General features: G+C 41.0%; 1 protein-coding gene across 1 annotated transcript; it reads left to right on the top strand.

Moving 5' to 3' along the window:
- Positions 1 to 38: 38 nt before the first annotated feature.
- On the top strand, positions 39 to 21170 carry C3H1orf198 (chromosome 3 C1orf198 homolog). Its single transcript, XM_021527155.4, has 4 exons — positions 39 to 420; positions 7657 to 7707; positions 16273 to 16827; positions 18726 to 21170. The coding sequence occupies exons 1-4, from the start codon at positions 73 to 75 to the stop codon at positions 18780 to 18782; spliced, it is 1011 nt and encodes a 336-aa protein (XP_021382830.1). The 5' UTR covers positions 39 to 72; the 3' UTR covers positions 18783 to 21170.
- Positions 21171 to 21505: the final 335 nt, after the last annotated feature.

Below are 21505 nucleotides of genomic sequence, written 5' to 3'. Positions count from 1 at the left end.
GGGGCGGTTCTCTTCCCGGTCCCATCCCCAATCCCGCCGTGCGAGTGCGGGGCCGGCGGCGGCGGGGTGGCCATGGCCTCCATGGCGGCGGCGATCGCCGCTTCCCGCACGGCGGTGATGAACGGGAACCGGCCGCTGGACGAGCGGGAGCGCAAGCGGTTCAGCTACTTCTCCTCGCTGAGCCCCATGGCGCGCAAGATCATGGCGGAGAAGGAGCGGATCCGCGAGCGCTACGGGCCCGAGTGGGAGCGGCTGCCGCCCCGCCAGCAGGACGAGATCATCGACAAGTGCCTGGTGGAGCCGCACGTCCAGGCCCGCTACGCCGCGCACCGCGGCACCGCCCGCCCGCCCGCGCCGCCCGCCTCCTACCCCAGCCTGCGCCTCAACACCGGGCAGAAGGTGGTGCGCTTCGGAGACGAGGTACCGGGCTGGGGGAAGGGGAAGGGGCGCCGGCGGGGCCCCGGCACCCCCGCACGGGCGGGGCGCGGCGGCCGCGACCTCCCCGGGCTGCGGCGCCGCCGGCGCTGGGCTGCCCGGGTGGCGGGCGCTCCGTCGGCAGCGGGAGGAGTTGCCCCGGTGATGAGCTTGATTCCTTCCCGCTGCCTGGCTGTGCGGGAGGGCGGGATGCTCACCACGAGAGAGGCGCCGGGTCACACCGTAAAGGCAAGGAAGGCGCCGGCAGCGACAGCGCTGAAGTGGATTTTGCAGAAAGCAGACTCGGAGAGAGGACGGTCTCAGTTCCCCCGACGGCGGGTCATGGCGCTGGACATAGTCTCTTGCTGAAAATGGGCTGTAGGGAATGTTTACACTGAATTAAATATCTTCCTTTTGGTTTCTAGTTTTAGACACGGTTAAAAATACAACACTGAATACATTCTAGCTCTTGGCATGTTTGACACCTTAAAAAAATGCAGCCTGTTCCATGTCACATGCCAGGAAAAACAAGGGTGTGGAAAGATAGATGGCAAAAAGTATAGATTTTGAACCTTCTGAGAACCACCTATCCAATGGTGAAGCGTGGCAGCCCTTCTGGAAATCCACAGTAAAAGAGTACCCGGTCTGGAGCAGTGGGTCGTGTTACCGAGTGTGAGCCCTTGAAGAGGAAGGTCTAACAATGCTTGAAGAGATCTGACAGTACTCTTCAGATACTGTGTCTCTTATTCAGTGTATTGATTCCCTTTGTTTTCTATTCTTTTACATTTCTATTGTATTTTTTTATTCTCATATGATTACAGAGTCGGTTTCTTTCACTATGTCCATATAATAACTTTAAGTGACCTATTAATTAACATAATTCACTTATATGTCTTCTACCAGAAAAAAAAAATCTGCTTCTCCATTTGTAATCATCAATCCAATTTAAGGAGAGCAGTGCTACTTTTAGGCTCCTCTCCAATATCCCTTGCAATGGGATTTCTAAGAAGCCTGTTGGGCACAAATATACTGGGCATCAAGGTTCCCAACTGGCTTTGTGCCAGGAGACTGCTGCCTGTGTTTCCCCTGTCAGGAAGGTGTGCTGCACACACATCATATCTAAAGCTAGAAAGCATAGGATGTAGCTCAGGTTTGTCTAGTTCATGACACCCAATATTCTAGATAAATATTTGACAGGAATGGCCAAAAGGAGGTGTAGAAGGACACAAGACAACAAATTTGGTTATGCAAACAACCTTTAAAAAGAAGCTTAAATCTGAAGTTAATTGTGAAATAATTTAAAGAGTGTGGAAAATAACTATGTTCAGTTTTCCCAGCCTTGGAGAGCTCTGCTGTGCTGTCTGCTTTGAATTATGTGGATCTGGAAGGAAAGCAAGCATGTTTATAGGCTGTTGTGCTGCACTGTATAGAAATAATAATTTCCTAAACATCTAGAGAGTCCATCTGAAACTGGGCAAATAGTTTTCTTTCCCCTCTCTCCCCAAATACAGTTACAATATGCATAATGTTAATGTTTCTGTAGCCATTAACCACAGAAGGCATGGTTTGTCCAAATACTTGATACAAAGTGTTTAATTTTGGAAGTATCTGCCTCAACTGACTTCCTCAATGACTTCTAAGCAGAAGTTAATATAAATTGTTTCTCTGAAGAAAAGAGATTCCACTCATTTTGGCATTCGCCATTTCCATTTTAGTTCTTCCAACTGTACTACTGAGCCTTGGAGCCTTTCCTGGCTCTCCATCTGATAGCTTCCTCTCCCCTGGCGCCCTTGCTGGCATTTGACCTGATTGTTGGACATTTGCCCTGGCTGACAAATTGTTCCTCCTTGTCTGGCTGCGGCAGAGCCGCCGCCGCGCCGCTCCCTCGCCGGTTCGGTCCCGCTTCCCGGGCTCGCAAAGCTTGGCCTGCAGAGCTCTGTCACCTCTGTGCCCTGCTCAGGGAGCTGTGCCCTGCTGCCTGTGTGAGCCTCAGCTGCTGCACGCACTGTGGACACCCAGCCCTCGCTCAGGACCATTGCATTGGTCCTGCCTGCTCTAAGGCAAGGAAACGGAGAGTACCCCGCATGCCTCAGAATCACTTGTGGAAGCTGCAGAGCTTTCAGTGCGAGTGTTTTGGCCTGATGATGTTCTGGCTGATACACTTGGTCCAAAAGTTTCATGTTTCCAGCCACAGCTCATCTTCCCTGTTAACTGATGTTGAAATCTGTAGTGATCTACCTGGGCTTGCTTAAGCATGGAAATGTGATCTCTCTGACCTCATGTTCTTTGGAGGATGTGGTAGAAAGCAAACCAAGAATGAATACTGAGGATACTGATTTGCTGGTCCAGGCCTCTCACTGTTTCAGTCCCATTTTCATGCATATGACCATTATGATGAGGTGTCCAGAGGATATATGTAGTGGACAGTTGCTTCCCTCTTTCTTGCCCCCACCATTTCCTGTATGTCTCTTCTAACACCAAATTTATATCCTGAGCTTGTAGCCCAGGACTGTAAGTTCTCAAACTATAAACAACTCTTAAGTTTTCAAAACACCTTTGAGTGTGTTGGCTGTGTGGGAAGGGTGTTACAGAGAATAGACATGCAGTAACAGGACCGTGGCATCGCGTAGCCATGATCCAGTCATTTTATAATGCTAGAGCACTGCAACACCATGCGTGACTCTTAGCAAATGCCTGGAGTCACTGCTGCTTCTCTTCCATCTTATCCTCATCACCAGTCATGGAGTCGGTAGCAGAAGCCCTGCAGGCACTGTGAACACAGTTTTCAAAAGAGAATTAAGCTAACAGGGTCATTTCACACCCCAGTGAAATAAGTTTTGTCCTGTTTGCTGAAGATTGACTTGCTATCATTGCACATGAGCCAGCTCAGGAGACTGTTTGTTGCCTCACCATAATTTTGTGTGTCTAGACAGCCCAGGCCTCCTGACCAAGGGCTTTTGGATGCTGCAGCAGAGCTTCCTCTTTCCAACAAGTCTCCAATTGCTGGCATTTCTCCATTTATAATTTCTTCATTCTAATGCCCATAGCGGTAGAAATGAAGATTAACTGAGCAGACAGAAATCTGGAAGTGCAAGCTGAGACTGAGCATGAGTGTAATATAGACGGATTATTTTTGAAATACACCATAAACTATGAGTGGAATAGGTGGAAAACCAGCAGTATGTGAGAGGCTACCACCCTTTGCGTGTTGTAATGGCCAGCCTTTGATAATGGAGCTGATTTGATATCAGTTGATGCCACTGGGTTCTCTCTGGTTCAGTGAAAGATAGGTTAGATATTCGGTTTACAGCAGGTTCTCACTGTTCTCTTTATACCACCTTCTGTATCCATAAGCATGTAACATACTCATGGAGTCATGGTCTGATTTCTCCTTTGTTTTTTAGTTCTTTTTTTTTTCTTTGAATCTATATTCAGTATTTGAGCAGTAAGAGTTGGACGTGAAATAACTGAACTTTTTATTGGAAAAAATACCATTTGCTTTAGGAACTGGTAAACATTTTATGTGAAGGAAAGACAGGTAAGAGAGTTTGGTTATCTTCATTGTGTTTTAAGAGGGAAGATTGACTTACCTGCCTTCAGGCAGAGATGCTGTTTGTTTTGCTTAGCCTTAAGAACTTTGGCACCAAACAAAGGATCAACACTTTTACCTTCCTACTTAAAATTGCTTTAAAGCAACAAATGATTGATATAGCAAAAACTTTTTAAGTTGGGCCTTTTAGAGGTTTGTGCTTTTTAAACACCCAAAAATGAAAGACAGCTTTTGAGTGCAGTAAAACTAGCAAGTCCTGTTCTAATAACACTTCTGAGAGGCATTTATTGGTGAGTTTGTGTCTTGCCCAGCTACTGTCAGCTGTGCTGAACAATGCTCATGTCAGATACACAGACACATTTCTACCAGTGTCTTCCATTTGGAAATTCAGATGTTGTTTTGCAGCAAGCTGCCTACATATAGCAAATGTAATTTGTGGTTCTTTTTTATATATTTTTGCAGCTGGTTGTTGAAGCAAAGTGTATGACCAGATTTTTGCCTCTCTTACTTGTCTTTTTCAGCTTTGCAATGTGTTGCATGAGGCCCCATTTCTTACAAACAGGTTCTTTTTTTTTAACTCTGGTGAACAAAAGTTTATTTATTTGCCTTCTTTCTGGAAGAAGGCATTGTTGTGTGCTGAAAACAAAAGCTGATCAGATATGGATTTTTTCTAATCTATGTTGATGATAAATGGCATTGAAGCCTTTTTCTCTAGAATTTCCAGTCATAATTCGCTTTTGTTATTATTTAAATAGTTGACTCTTTTGCTCCCAGTTTCTTCAAGCATGTAAGAACTTGTTTATTCTACAAAAACCCTAAGTTACTTCTCATATTTTGTTGGTGATAAACATGAATCAAGCAGTTTAGATAGGATAACACAGTCCAACAGTATCCTGTCTGGTCCTCTACAAGTTCCCTGTTTGAAGACACATGAGGTGGAGGCCACAAACTTCCTTCCCTTTCCTGACAACAGGCAGAACTGTTTCCTTCATCCTAGCCCCAAGTACACTTCAAATAACCACAGACCTCAATTGCTTGAAGGTTTGTATCCTCCAGCCATGTCTTATCCTATTTTATTCTTTTCTATATGCCATGGGAAATCTTCTGAATGTCAACAGCGCTCCTCAGAGTTACTCACTCTGAGGAGGCCTGGGCTATGCAGCCCAAGAAACAATGAGCCATCCTTTAAAAAAAAAAAAATCCTTTTCTTTTAGAGAGCTGCTGCCTAACAAGGGTATATTACTTCCATTTTACATAATCTGTAAAACTCTTAGACTGTATCTCTGACCAGAACTTTTCACAACTGTTACCAAAATTAATTAATTCCAGGAACTTTTTGCTTGCCTATGCTGGAGGTTGAGGTTACAAATTGCGGTGCCAACAAGGACAATGATGCTTGAGAAGACATTAGCTTCTATGAAGTGGGAGGCTGACTTGCTCTGTCCTGCAGGGAATGATGTATCCTGCTGCATGACAGCCTCACACCTTCACTCTGCCTTCCCCATGCTGCTTTTTCATCCCTCTGTGGTCGGCCTTTTGTCCTCAGGGCTCGCTCACTGTAGCGTGTCATCGCTGAATGGAGGCTGTGCAGGGGTGTTGGGTAGGAGCTGTCCCTGCCAGTGCTGTCTTCTCTTGCCTCAAATACTCAAAATAAAGAACTGGATGTCTTGAATCTGGGACGAGGATGAACTTGGTTTACTGAGAAGTTTAAGACTGGTCCCCAGCTGTTTTGCTCGTCCTGTGAATGGCAAGAAGACAGAGCTTCCTTCAAACTCTTTAGATAAAGGCCATTGGTGCCTGTGACTACACCTCTGGAGCTTTAAGGTGCTATGACTGCATGCAGGAATGTTACACTGTTCTCTGGACTTCAGTTCTGTCCTTTACAGCTGCGGTTAAAGTCTAGCCCTGATTTATCCAGACCTCATGCAGAGAAGTGTTATAGTCCTGCCTTGTGTGTGAGACTCAATCCAAGGTTAGGTTCTCCCATCTCTCTTCCCTTCTGGGCCGTGATTCCTCTCTCATGCGTGCCTCAGAAATGAAGTGCCAACTCCATTTCAGAGGCAAAGGATATTGTCCTAGAAGGAGTTTGAAAAAATTAGACACACCTGCTTTGAGGTGTCACACATTGAGTGATGTGGCATTCCCATGTAGACCACAGCACACCACAATGCCAATGCTGATAAATACTAAAAAGCAGACTTTTGCTTCTTTTGTCCTTTAAATGTTAAAACATCTGAGAATCTGTTTCCTGGATTGAGAGAACCTGAATTACATTTGCGTTCTTGGCAAAAATTTCCTATACCAAATTTCCTTTTGGCCACAATATGTGATTAAGACAAGCCCAGGCCTTTCCTCTTAAATGAGCTCTACCAGGCCAGTTCTTTTTAAGTTCTCATGTATACCACAAATACCTTGCTTCTAGAAACCCTGTGTTTCACAGATGACTAATAGTTGGGGTATGACATGTTTTTATGTTTAGAAGATGGTTTTAGACACTTCTAATCGTGATCTCAAAGCTCTAGGCCATAAAAATCTGCCTACAGTGAAATAAGAGAGGGCAGATGAGGAGAATGATATCAGATGTCTGAGAAACTTATTCCTAGAAAGGCAGAGACCAGAAATAAGAAGTAAAAAGCAGCCACAGTGAAAAGTGTGGTTCCTGTGTTGTACTAAAACATGGTTGAGCTCTGTTATTCTCTGAACAACAGGAGCGTGACAATCCTGCATGGTTACTCCTGGCCTTTCCCTTTCCACACGGTGTTCCCACTCCTGTTCTTTTCCAGGTGTGCTGCCATGTCCACAGGCAGTGACCTGCACAGTATGGAGGGTGCAGCTCTCCACCTCTACCTGTGGGACCATCCAATGTACCAGTGAGTCCCAGCCACGACTAGGAATAGAAATGTAATCATGTTGTTGGAATTCTTCAACAAATACAAACAACAATCGTTTTTCAAATTATTTTCCACCCTTTCTTTTTTCAGTGTGGGCTGCATGTATTTCTGGAGGGCATGCCATGTACATAGAGATTGTTTAAATTTCTCTGTTTGGGATTATTTTCAGAAATGCAGCACCTTCAAATAATGGATTTCAGATTTTGTGCTGTGGATGCCATGTGGCTCCTTCAACACCACTGAACGTGTATTTCAGAGCTGCTGTCACTGCTGTGGTGCAATGATGTGTCCTGTTGGGGCTGGGTCCAGCTGTGCCTTGGCCCAATGGCCACGCAGCTGTCTCACTGCCCCACGACTGCTCGGTTGTGCACGTGCTCTTTGGTCTGCCAAAGGGAGAAAATAGGACTTGATTTCCCTGAGGCCCCTTCTCCTTTTGTTGCTTCTGTCCCGGTGTGTTGCTAGCGGCCACCAAAGAAATGTCTAGTAGAAAACTGGAAATATAATACATTTTAATGCTATTTGTGGAGAAACCATTTCAGGAGATTTAGGCCAGGCTAAATCATCATATATTTTGTAGATTAAATTGGTATAGTATTGATAACCTTCCCCTTAGAGGACCAGCTTTCAGTCAGTCATAAAATGTAATCAGTGCCATCTTTAAGTAGTGCTTTCACTTTTTAGTCAGTTCTGTAGCAGTGGTTGTTATAGTTCCACCATTGTAACATAATGTCATCTGTGTGATGCTTCTGAGAAGATGAAGCTACTCTTCTGATTTTTAGTCATTCTTCAATTTTATTTCAGGACATAACTTGGCAAGATGAACACTCAGCTCCATTCTCCTGGGAAACGAAGGTAATTAAACAACTTTTTTTATTTTTTTAGTGTTGCTTTGTCATTTTATACTGTTCCTTCTGCATTTATTGTCTTAATTTTGTTACTTGATAGATTAATGTCACCTTTATTCCGTGCAAGCGGTATAAAGTGACCATATTGCAAATCAAACAAGACTGATATGCTTTGATTTACATCAGGAGAAACTCAAAATGTACTTAATGAACTAATGTTCTGGGTTTAAGTGCAGATGTAAAACCAATTCATTACCTTTTTATTTTTTGTTGCAAACTTTTTAATTAACTTTCTATGTTTAGTAAGACCCTTGTCTCAGATACTGTATAAACATAGCTGCATTTCACTTTTAGGTCAGGAGTAAAGTAGCTAGAAGACAGTGTGAGAAATGTGCAGGTATCTCATAACTTTGCTGGATTCTTTCTGAAAACTTATCTAGTACTTCATCTTTTTATTATGAACTAAAATGTTGTCTTAGGACAAATGTAGTGAAACTTGTTAACCTAGGGCCATGCTGGAAGCAGTATGTTATTTCCTCTCCAAAGGCTCCTTAAAAGAATAACATATTTTAATGTGGTGAGCTAGTTTGGGGTTTATTTTACACCTCACTTTATCTCTGGTATTTTGTTAAAGCATTATTTATGATGGGATTCTCATATGGCTAACACAGAGCCAGAGTTCTCCGTCTTTCTGAGCCTGCAGTGTGAGGAAACACAGTTGTGCCATATGTGTGGTGGGAAATCAAGTTTAGTTCTTCTTGCTGGGGAAATTCTGGGAGCAAAACCACAGCTCATTGTCTTTCTCAACTGGGTATGATAGGCATGTTAATTTAATCACACATTTCAGACCTTGTGTTTTCTGCCCTTATCTGCCAGAGAAAGCTGCTACTTCCCTGTTCCCTTTTTTTTTTTCCTTGCCCTTGAACTATGTAGATAATCTTGTATGACCTTATGAATATAATCTTAGCCTAATGCAGAGTAATTATTTGGAAATGCCAGTGAATACTAAATTAATCTGGTTGACCTGAGGCTTATCCCTCCCTGCTCAAGGTCACTGCCTGTAGCTGCACCCCATCTGTGCTTTGCAGAAGCTGATTAACCTATAACTTGATGTGACTCCTGGCCCCTGGCAGCCTGCAGTGCTGTGGTTTAAGAGAAGCCAATGCCAGTCTCCACTTGCCTTAAAACTCCCTTAAAAGTTGGGATGGTTCAGGAACCAGTGGAGGATTTTCTGTGTGTCTCTTTCCCCTCTCCTTCTTTGCTGACCAGAAATAAAAGCTGTGCCACAGCTGTGGGCTGAAAAGTTGCATGATCTTTTTTTTTAGCAAAAGTCTAGAGAATCCATTTTGTTTGGATTTATGGGGTATGGTTTGGTCCTTTCCTGTGGATTCTTCCTTTTGGTTTTTCCACGGTGTATCAATCTTTCAACCAAATCCTTCCACTGCTGAGTCTTCCTTTTCAAAAGTGGAGATCTTGCTTTGTGCTTACTCTTTGATCTTCCCTAATTTTTATGAGGCAATACTGGAAGGCAATTTTTAATGAGGTAGCAGCTGAGGAAAAAGTAGCCTTACTCAAGTGGTCCCATGTGAGGAAACCTGAATGAGCTGTTCAAGAAGGTTGGTGTGTTGTAATTCATTGAACAATGACCTGTGAGCCAGACCTGTTCCCACTGTTATTTAAGGCTGTCAGGATCTTTGCATTCCATGCTCTACCCAGGATGGGTTGTTCTTTCCACAGTACTCTTCTCTTTGATCTCCCTTTAATGCAGAGCTTTTTGTTTGGTTTGTGTTTTTTAGCATGTTATTTCCTGAATGTGCAGGAATATGCACTGGCTTACCCAAGGAAGGGAATGAGGCTTTTGTAGAGCAGAAGAAAGTGGAGATGTAAATCAGTAAAACCAATAGGCTTTTTTTTTTTTTTTTTTAACAACAAGAAAGAAAAATAAAGAGGCAAAATGAGTATTTTATTCTCCCAGGTTGAAGGCTCTCAGCTGTAACAGTGATGCCAATGGGGATTCTAGTTCATAAGTTATGGACAAATTTCTCTCACTGTAGCTAGTGCCATGGATTCCCTACTTCCATGGCAGTCAAACTTACCCAAAGAGCAGTGTACTGAATTGCTGTCATTTTGTTCAGAACATTGTTGAAGGGCTTGGTGACTTCACTTGTGTCACAAGTCAACTTTCTGTATTCTCATTTTAAACACAAATGTGGGATAGGGCTGCCATCATTCATATCACAACAAACACTTACATGAATATCACCACTATTTTTAGATTACTATTTCTTGTCTCACCTTTTTATTTTTAAATCCTTAGACAAGGCAAACTAAGTAGAACTGCAATGTAAATTGCCAAGTTAGCTGTTAGACAGCATTTAAAATAATATTTTTAGTAGATAATGATAATACTTCTCAGAAGGAAAATTTGGGAAGCAGTGAATTCTCTTGGTACTGCAAAAGGGCTGACATTTTAAAACTAAATATTGAATTGGAGGGAGTGATTTAGTTCATGGGTGGAGCCCTCATGGACATAACATGTCTTGAAATGTGGGTTATGTTTTTAACTGGAGCTGTACCCAGGTTTATGAATTCAGGGCATTCTATTTATGGCTTCAGGTTTACGTGAGATGAAAGATGACATTTTGGCCGAGTTTAGCCTTTGAGGTTTCTTGGTTTGTTTGAAATAAAAATTCAGTGAACCTCAGAACGGACCTCAAGATATAAATGGAGAACAAGGGTCATGCCTCAACTTGGAAGTAAAATTTCTCTGCAACTCTTCCTGAATTCAGAACTTTATGGGTTTTGTGATTTTGGATTTGGGCAGGGGCAGGGGGGGACTTAATTTAGTAATGGGCAGAAAATGTTTCAGTTTGCCACCTCAGTTAACACATGGAATGCACAGAGCATCATGAGAATAAATTGCAATTTACCTCTAATCCATGCTATTAACAAAAATAGATTTTGTTCCAAATGCTTTAAATTGACACATGCATATCTAAAGATTTCCTTGTCTTGATACAGGTAGAATAGTTGCTGATTCTCTTCTGTTTTCGACAGGCCCTCAGGTATTTGTTGAAAAGAGAAGCCTCTGAGGCATGTTTAAAATAAACAAGCAAAACAAAAAAAGCAAATTGAAGAAGTGACAGGCTTCAATCCCTTCAATAATCTGGTTGTTTCCTCCCTGTCTGAATTCCCTAATTATATTGCTACAGAAGTGATCTAATCCCAGCAATGATTTAGGGAGAAAAAAAAGCTATGTTCCACTTGTAATAAACATGCTTTACCAACTGTTACCTTTATCTAAAATTGAGGCAGTCTTCAGTATCCTTCTTTGTACAAGCCTTAGTTGGTGGTTTTTGTTTTTTTTTTATAGGAACACAGTGGCAGAAGAGAATTTTTTCCTTCCTTCCTTAGCAGCATGATATTATAATTGTTTGTTACAAGCTATAATTTGGTGTGATTATTTTTACCAAGCTGGTATAAATGGCAGCACTTCCTTGGAAGGAGAGTGATCCTTGAGCTTTTGAGATTAGCCTTCCCTTTTTTATTTAGACTACGTATGTTTAAAACACAGTGCTTTAAAACTTCTGTTGACTATTAGTTCTTGAGCAAAATAACACCCCACCAAACTTAACCTGTGGTAATAGAAGCTGTGTTCAAGGTTTATTTTGGTCTGTGTGGCCAAGTGTAAGGATTCAGTTACGTGCATCAATCTTTGTTGGTTTTGAGCATAAAACCAGGCACTGTCAGTACAAGTTTGCTCAAGCTAGCCAGAAACAGTGGCTGACTGGAGTCAGTTCATATCAGCAGGAATTTCCTCCAAAGGTCCATACTATATAACATTGGCATTGTCTTTCTGTATGGACTAAAATTACTTAGATTGGTGCTTTGCTCTATTTTTTTTGCCCTTGCAATTTGCCTCTGCTGACCTAAGGATTTCTTTCTGACTCTGAAAAGATCCTGAAAACACCCATGGTGTGCACAGGAAACAAAGCAAAAACTGCAGCTGCTTTGATCCCTATATTTATTTTGGTTTTGTCCATTCAGCAAAGCAAAGTCATCTTCTAAATCTTTTAAAATTGTCTTTCTTACCTCTGCATTTATCTGGCTGTGCTTAAAACAAGTTGCTTTTGACAGTGTTTCTGTAGTCTTTGTCTCAACAATTTGGATTTTTCAGCCTGCCAAGCAAAACAATTTGTTTTGGCTGTATTTGCGTGACTGCTTAGTAAAATACTACACATTCCTGATGAGTGAATAAGAAGCTTTAAAAGATCCTGGGTTCTTTGTGGTCATCTTGTTTTTAATATGTAGTTATGAACTGAGACCTGATTTCATACAGTGTAATTAAATCATGACATTCTCAGTGCCTCTGGTGCCTCTCTTTCAGCATACATTCTTTCTTTCCCATGAGTATATACAGCCACTGTTAGAATTTAGTGGATTATTGTTGCCTTGAGACTGAAGTTTGGTCTAAATTTTTTAATCCAGTAAACAAAATTCCTAAATATGGTCTTTTTAAGGAAAGATGGTCATGCAACCTCCTAAAACCTGCAATTTATAATATTATTTATATTTATGATACAGAAAAATGATCAAGACAGGACGTCCTGTATTTAAATGCTTGCAGTGGTCTGGGACCAGAAGGATAAGACTGAAAAGCACACAGACTTCTAGGTTTGCTTTACCTCAAATTACTTCTTTGTGCATGCTTTCACATGCACTCTCTACGCCCTCTCTCTTAATGTGTTGAGAAAGACTTGCTCATGTAATATCTTGAAAATACTGCTGCTGTTAATAGGTTTTATTTGAATTCCAATGATTTCTAGAAATTATAGTTGGGACCATACTAGTCTGTCTGTAAACTCTTGAGACTTTCTGTGCTGAACAATTCCCAGAAATACCATTTGGACAGATGGTAGGAAAAAGGAAATATTTTTATTTTATTCCTCAGATGGGGATTTATACATACAGAAACTGCAGCTCATGTAAAGTAATACAAAATCAATGAAAGCAGCGGGGAACTGAAACCCTCTCTCTCTAGAATCCCTAACTGTGCCTGAAAGACAATTCACTTTTGACCATGAAATCACACCCCACTGTTCAGTATTTGCCTCCCCAGGCAGAGTGCCACAAGTGCAGTTCTGCTTCTGAGCACTGCATGGGCAGGTGCAGCTCACACAACTCTGCCCCAGCCTGGGGAAGGCAAACCTTTACAGGTGAGCTGCTACCCTAAGTTTGGCTGGGACCACGAGAGTTGTGCATCAAGATATTCTCATGGCTGGCAAACCTAAAGGAAAAGGACATTTTTTGGGAGGGAGGGGGAGGTTGCTGTCTTTTAAATATAGTTTCCTTCCTTCTCCTTCTGACGCAACCAATTGCCAGTTTGCAATCTGATGTAAGAAATTGAGAGCAGAACTCTAATTAAAATCACATTTGTAGTGTCTAGTGACTCATTAGAGTGTGCAGTACTATTCATTACTTAGATATCAGCTTAGGGTGTTTCACACATGGGCCTCTGTGAAATTATCTTCCTACTTGGGCTGCTGCTCTGTTGTTTGGTTTGTTTTTTCCTTGTGGGGGAGGGTGTTTTTTTTCCAATTTTTTGACTGGAAAGATATTGCCTATTAATCATTTTCTTTCGTCAGCTACATTTCTTAGGGGTTTAGACGTGTTAAATAACCTCAGAAGTCAAATAGAAGCATTATATATTTCAGGGAAAACAGAGTATCTTGTGACTGTGGTCCACAGAAGTTCTTGGCTTCTGGAATTAAATGCTAGAAGTAGAATTATCCCTGTGCCCTCTTGGAGCTGTATTTACATCATGCTGAGACACAGTGCTTTCAGAACCTGTCAGGGTAGTCTTCTCTTCTTTGTCTTCCTTGTGGGAGAACGAAAACTCCTGAAGAAGTATTTTCATTTGGATTATTCCATGTCAGGCTATGAACTCTTTGATCTCCAGAGCATTCTGTGAGACAGATATGCAATCTCAAATGTCAGGTGGTCCTGTCTCCTGCAATGGGTGTACCCCATGGTCTCTGCACCAAAAGGCAAAGAGCACATTCTCTCCACGAGCAGGTTGGAAAGGTACCACTGCCTGAAGTGCTGCTGCAGTGCCACACTCTTCTCTACACTAGGAGCGATGTGCCACTTCCAAACCACAGCTCTGCGTTGATATTTTGCCCCGTAAAAAGAACATAACATATTGCCACAGTCAGTGACTTTAGCTCCACAGCCTAAGAACACTTCAGAAGGCCTGGCTTTGCTTGTCTGTCTAGCTGCTGTTGAAATGCAGAGCTATCTTGTTGGTTTACTTTTTCTAATTCTTGTTTTAATAGACCCATACTTCCCTTCCATTGGTGTTTTTTTCTGGATTTTATTTCTAACACTACCCTGGTGGACCTGGGGGCTATGATGGCTGTTCTGCACTCTGGGCTCTGATCTTCCTTATGCCTTGGGCTGGGGGGTGAAGGAATCATTCCACTGGAAGTGACTGCTGCTGTGATGGCCTTTAGCTACTGTCATCCCCAGTGGGAGCCCCAGGATAGGCTATTCAGAAGACAGCAAACTGCTGCAGGACAAAAAGTAGCACTGTTTTAATTCCTACATGACTTCCAAGTCTTCCAAGATGGATTTTTTTTCTTAAACCTGTCTTTGATTTTTAGAATGTCTTTTGTTTTATCCCTTGGCTACTGGGGAATTACTGGTCTATTTTATATTGTGTTGTGAGTTTTTTTTAAGCTGGGATTTTATCAGTTCTAAAGTCTTAAAGCATCTTAACTTCAGGGTGGTAAATCACTATTCAGTAATACTGCCAAATGAGCTTAGGGAAATAAATCCCTGTATTTTAATATAGGGAATGGCAGTCACTGTAAATAATCCTCAACACCATTGTATCTATGGTTTGTTTTTACAAAATTTATCTGTGAATAAATATCCTGCTCTTAATTTTACGTCATGACTTGTTTAAAAAAAATAAATCAGAGCACTGAAGTTTTTCCTCATATTTTTTTGCAGGCAGGGTGGGGTGTTGAGTTGTTTGGTAAGATTTGTGTGTATCCTTGCACTCATCTCATTCTAGCTGAGCTATAATTAATTGCAGCTTGTTTATGTTCTGCATCTTTTGATAGCACAGTATATTCTTCATGAGAACACAGAGCTTGGTGCTCTCTTGCCTACAGCCTTGGAAAAATGATGCATCTAATTCTTTAGAAAGGTCAGATCTAAGTCCATGAATCAAGTTATGTGTAGTCAGCTGCTGTTTTTAAAAAAATATTTTATAAATAATCAGTTGCTGGCTTAACAGTTGTTCTTTGATGAGAAGTTTCTGAATATTAACTACTAGGCATATGAGTCCTGCTAGATCTAGAGTCCCTTTGAACTTCACATGCACAGTAATGTGGGACTCAAGATCAAACACTTCAGTGAAAATTATATGCAGCTAGGACTTGTTTTAGACTGAAGCCCATTGATGCTATTGCAGTTTCATTTGGGAAAGGCTGGGCAATGAAATAGAATGGTGAAGAAACATCACAAATTTGTAATGAACTTTCAAAGTGTCTTTCAACTATTTGTAGCAAAGGCTACAAGTCCTCTTGAGATTTTTTTCAAACCCGATCAGGCCCATAATGACAACACCACAGCTTAAACAGTATAGGCATTTTATTTTCCTTGCATTATTTGTTCCTTTTTACAAACACGAGTCTGTGTATTAGGTTTTTCTATCCTGGCACAAATACTTACATGTTTCTCAGAAGTTAATAAGGCTTAACTTTTATTAGCCTGAAGAGTGTCTAGCTAGTTGAGAATCATTTTATTGAAGTGGTGGTAAGTAAAACAAACATTTTGAAGTACTGTTCACTTTTCTGTGACTTGTAAGATGATTTTCATGTATTAACTGTGGTCACTTGCTTCCCTGGCCTAGTGTTACCTCTCAGAAATGCATACAGTCATCTCAGCACTGCAAGTGAAAACAAACCAGAGCTCTAGAACAGGTGAAGAACTGGTCCTGCTGGAATTATTTCTCTTCCTTCAGAGGGGCATTAGAGTTATAAAATGATTCACCTATGCATACCCATTACATCTAATCCTTTATCTTGGAAGCAGATGGACCTGTAGCCAACTATTTGAAAGACTATAATGGAAAATTGCCTTTTGAGCTACACTCTGAAGTTTTTTTTTGCATAGATTTTTCATATAAAACATCTCTGACTTTCAAAATGCATCTGCAGCTGTTGTAATGTTTTAGTGCCGCTATTCTAATGTTTCAGTGCTGTTCATGCTGTGCACTGCTGCCTTAGATGGCACTGAGTAACTCCAATACAATTGCTTTCTCTGTCTCCTCTGCAGCAGGTCTGGGACTTTTATGTTTGCTTGCATTTCAGACTTTTAAAAATCATTATTTTATGAAACTACAAAGACATTTATGAGGAATTAAGTTATCTTTGCTGTAGTATCTGTTGTCTGAGAGCTGTCTCGCAATGGGCTGAGGTGTTATCTGTGTGCACCAAGGTCAGAAAGTCAAACTGTATCTGTGTAAAGGGCTTTGAAATGCTGTTTTTCTGTCCCTGAACAGAGTCAGATGGAGTTCAGCGTTGCATCTCTCTCCATACAAGAGCAAGGTGGTGCCCAGCTGCAGAACGAGCAGAGGCAGCCTGTTAAAGCAGTACCTGGTGTCCAAGCCCCTAAATCTTCTCAGGCCAATAAGACCCCTGGCTCTGAGGGGTTGATAGCAGCATCCAGAAAGGAAGAGGAGTCGTCCTTCTGGAAGATAAATGCAGAGCGCTCGAAGTTTGAAGGAGACAAGTCTGAGTTCCAGTCCCTGACCCCCAGCCAGATCAAGTCCATGGAGAAAGGAGAGAAGCCCCTTCCCTCTTTTTACAGACAAGAGTCTGCTCCAAAGGAGATGACCAAAGCTGAGAAGCCCAGCATAACTAAACCAGAGAAGCCTGTTGTCCCCAGCACACCTCCTGTGTGTCTTGAGTGGGAGAAACCTCGACCTACTCAACTCCCTACTAGTTCTCTAGATGACTTCTTTCTTCCTGATCCACCACAGGATCTGGCATCTTCTAGGACAAACAAGGAAGATACTGATGGTACTATACTTACAGACCCACAAATGCCTGGACAGGTGAGTACTGCTATATCCGCTGTCTTTATATTTAAGAACTGTACAGCACATTAAAATCTGGCAGGGCCACTCTAGAAGATTAGGGACTCCAAAAGCCACCAAGCCATAGCTCGGCTTGATGGCTTTTTTGTCTTTCAAATGTGAAAAAATCTATTTAATCTACTATTTAACAGTCTGTTTAACATGTTAACTTCAATTAAGTGCTTTTTAACACATAGGATAAAGGCACAATTTAAATCTAACACCAAAAATGCTGACAAGGCACCAAGTAGCTAATTGACAGCAACCTAGCAAGTTGCTGTATCACATAAAAGAGGTTGTGGGGTTTTGGGGTTTTATTTGAAAAAGCAAAACACTTAATGGGAAGAATAAGCTTTTTAACTTGAAAAGTAGGTGAACTAGGGTCTAGCATACTTTATTGATTCACACAGCATAGTGGTGAATGGTGAACTAGTTCTCAGCTGTTCTAAGCGGTAGCCTGACAGCCACTTCCCAGTACTTTGTCCCAGGCAGCTGTGCTGCTTTCAAATGTGTTTTCTTTTAAAGTCCAAAATAGAAATAGAATGAGCTTCCAGAATTAGCCTTCTCAATGTTTTTTTTTAATGAAAAAACCCAAACAACCCAACAACATAAAATAACCTTAAGAAGCTCAATAGCCAGTTGAAGCTATTTTAAAAAGCAGATGCTGATCTGTGAGAAAAGGAACAGCAGGATATGATACAAGGAGGGGGAAAAAAGAAAGAGATCAAAAGCTTGAAATCTGTGAAGTAGAGGAGTGGTACTTCAAGCAGAGCTGTGCAATTTTGTTTGAAATCTGTGGCATCTCTGGCAGTAGCCTGACACATTACTGTACACCTTCAGCACTTCACACAGCTTTTTCTCTATTTTCCCAACTGTGATTGTTTGAATTCCAAACAAGATGATGTAAAATCAGAAAGATGCAGAGTGAGGTAATAGTTATAAGAGAAGTAAGTGGCAGCACTTAGGAGAGAACAATACTTAAGCCACTCCAGTGTTTGAAGCTCTTTGTTTAGTTAGCATTTTCTGAGGCTGAGGGATAATGCTTCCTGAGCTGCCTAGCTGCAATTTGTGGACATGATAGTCCTTTAATTTCAGTTAAAGGCTTTATAATGTTTTCTTACAAAATAACAGTTTCAATTCCTTTGTGAATGTTTTCAAGATAACTGAAATTGTTTGAAAAGCCTGTTTTTTTCTTTCTGTGGAGAAACCACTCTCCCATGTGAAAATGGGAACAGAGGAGCAGAGAACTTCGTGTAGGATAAGAATTTTCTTCCTTCTTTTCTGGATTATCTTCCCTGTTCTGGGAAGCAATGCTCTAGGAAGAGAATCCAGATTCAGCTGGGCCTTTTGAATACTCTTCCTAAACACCAGAATCATCTTAAATGTCATGCCTAACGCTGCAGGAATGAGTGTGTTCTGGATAACCTACTAAATAACTTGCCATCAAAGTTTAATCTGTGTAGTTTTCTGCAAACAACAGTCTCTAATTGCAACAGACAATCTGTTGAATTAATGAAGTTTGTTTCTGTGTTCGTTTCATTCTCTGCAATTCCCACTGTAGTCTAAAAAATTGATATTCATTAATTCTTTCTATGAAGAAAAAAAAAAACATTATGCCTGCAGACCATAAGAATAATTTTATTTTTATCTGGAATTGCCTTTTTGGGCATTGTGAGTATTTTGCCATGTCATGTCTAGCATTTTATGGTGTAGGTACTTAGGTATCCTAGAGCATGGTGAAGACCTTGAAATATTGTCAGGCAACATTTTAAACTTTAGTTTTTAGATAGGCAGTCAGATATTGAGTTTGTAATGCCATAATTAGCAACTACATCTTATTTACTTTTTTTTTTTTTTTTTTTTTTTTTACCTTGCAGACTAGTACAAGCAATGTTATCTTGAAGACTGGCTTTGATTTTCTAGACAACTGGTAAAAGATACTTCAAAACAGATCAAACCAATTTTGGGGAAGGAGTGGAACACCTTTCTCCTTGTATGTTAATTTACTAGCATTTGTGTCTTTTTCTAGAAGTAACTTTCAAACTCTTAAATGTTGCCTTTGTATAAACTTTTGTAATAATGTATGCGTTTTTGTTTTATAAACAGTGATAGAAGTGTGGTTTCATTTGGATATTTTTTAAATATCTGTTAAAATTTTTAGTAGCTACTGTATTGAGAGGATGGGAGAAGTTACTGTACACATGTTAAAGAAACACAAATGAGAGTCTCTGTATCCTATAAATGGAACCTACAGGACCAGATTGCTGTTTTCAGTGGAAACCTTGCTAGCGTGACTTGTAAAAGAAACAGTATTGCACATGCAGTGGTTCCAACCATACTTCAGCTAGCTAACAAAAAACAGTATGAAAAGCAAGCATCCAGAATTGCATTGATTTGTAGATTTAGTTTCCTTTGAAAGTATCTTTTGTATCACTTACTGAAGACAGTTTTTCTTCTGAAGAAGGCAAAGGCATTGCCAAAATGATGGATGCAAAAAAGCACTGTGTTTGTACCCTACAAATCTGCTAAAATAACTTAAGAGTGATAGAGAAATGACCTGGGGAAATGGTGTTTCTGGTGTTTGGATTGAAGACTTGGGGGTGGGTAGAAGGGAGTGGGACAACACCTAACGAATTGGAGAAATTCTTCAGGGAACACAATTTTACTGCCTCCTTACTAGAGCATAACTCTTCCTAATACTAGTGCTGGCACTACAGCACTGAGAATTTCTGGAGTGTAGATTACCTTTGTGTCAGTAAACCACTATGTTTATGGGAGGTCACAGCAGTGTGAGGCTTTTTTGGTTTTTCAGCAGCTTATCGTCTCAAGGACTCATCAACTTTGGTGCTTTTTCCTCCTTGTGGGTTCATCCTTTTTTGTGTTCAACATCTGGCTTACATTTATTCCTAAGGTGCAGAGAGGCATCTCAAGGTGGTCCTTGGCAGTGTTGCCTCCAGTTCTGCTTTTGAATGATCTTTGGTGTTTAAAATGTAGAGAACAAGAGTAGCTGTTGTTTGGATCTGTTGTCTCTAAAATGCAGCATGATTTACACACTGATTCTCACTGTGTTTACCTCACCTTGAAGCCTTAATTCCCCCACGCACAGCCAGTGACTGGTCTGCTCCAATGCCAAAGGTTTGACTTTTCCCTTTACCTCAGCAATAGTCCCATAGCATTTGTTTGGGGTGGAAGGCAAAACAGGGCTCTTATGGGTCCCAGCCAAGGCTGTAAGAAGGTCACCATCTCCTAAGCCATAGTTGTGCTAGGCTTCTCATGGATTAGCACTTGACATTTGGTTCAGTGCCAGGGGCAGTTCAATGTGCAGAATTGGATGCAGCAGTATTTTTTCTGCTTGTTACAGGAAGAGTTTGCAATGTCCTGGAAGAATCCTTGCCTCTAATTGGTGTGCTGCTTGCTCTGAGCAAGCAGAGTATGCTGATAGAGCATTAAAATTTACTTGTTGGACAAGGAAAATGCTGCAAGCATTCCTTTTCTTGCCCCCACACTCCACCAAAAAAAAACCCCAAAAAACCCCAAAACACCAAGGCCAAAACCTCCACTTGTTCTCGTGTTTTCTTAAAAGGTTCCTTAGCTAAATGCTAAGATCACCACAGAGTAGAAGTCATTGTATAGCATACTCTTATTTATAGGCTTCTGAAAGCTTTTTTACATTCTTCCTGAGATGTGCAAACTCCTGTAGTTCGTGGATGTTATCTCTGCATTCAGCAGTTCAGAAAATACTTGTTGTTACCATCCTGGACTTTTCTGCTGTTTTTTCTTTTGTAGCATTTGCTACAAGCGTCTAGAGTTAATACAGCTTAGAACAACTTTAACACAAATTCTTTAGGTCTATGATTGATATTGACTTGCACCTTCCTTTTAAAGCTAATAAATGTTAATCTTGGGGTTTACAGTTACCTGTGAATCTGATTTTCTGTACATTCAGCTGCTGAAAAGTAGTAAATCAAAAATGAAGATGCACATTCTAATCGTACTCTGATTTGGGGAGATCTGAAAACAGTGTCTCCTACTGTCAAGGATCATTACTTTAAATCTCTGGTAATACCTTAAAGCTTCTTAGGGAAGAACTTGGGCTGCCTGTCTCTTCCATCGGCTAACTCGACCCTAATACACATTGGGACCAGCTGGTAGAACATGCTGCAGAACTTTTTACTTATCCTGGTAGGTTTTTCCTGTGCTTTGACAAGAGTTGATGCTCCTTCTTTCTTGATTATGTTTTTATTAAACATTCTTACAAAAACGAAATTGTATTTGGTCACATTTTATATTAACAATGTTTTAATAAAGTCACTTTAAATAGAGCTGTCAAGGTTTTTGTACTGCTTTGTATGTTGTCCTTGATACTTGCCTTCCTCAGTGCCACTGGAGTAGTTCAGGGCATCTTGAATCTGCCTAAGAGACAACCAAGAATGATTTGATCCAGAATTTAGAAACCAATTTTTTTTTATATCGGGGAAAAAAAAAATCAACACACTTCAGCTGTTTTTTCAAGCCTTTAAATGAATCTGTCTGGGGAGGTATCCTTGCTTTATCATGTAATCTGACAACTGGGGGCAGAATGAGATTTGGGAAGACTAAAATCTATTTGTACTTCACTGTAATAGACTTAACACACACCCTCCCACCAGTATCTCCA

The sequence above is a fragment of the Lonchura striata genome, chromosome 3, assembly GCF_050655825.1.
Source record: "Lonchura striata isolate lonStrDom1 chromosome 3, ASM5065582v1, whole genome shotgun sequence".
NCBI lineage: Eukaryota > Metazoa > Chordata > Aves > Passeriformes > Estrildidae > Lonchura > Lonchura striata.
Note: the sequence above shows the minus strand (reverse complement) of the source record. Positions and strands in the feature narration are given on the sequence as shown.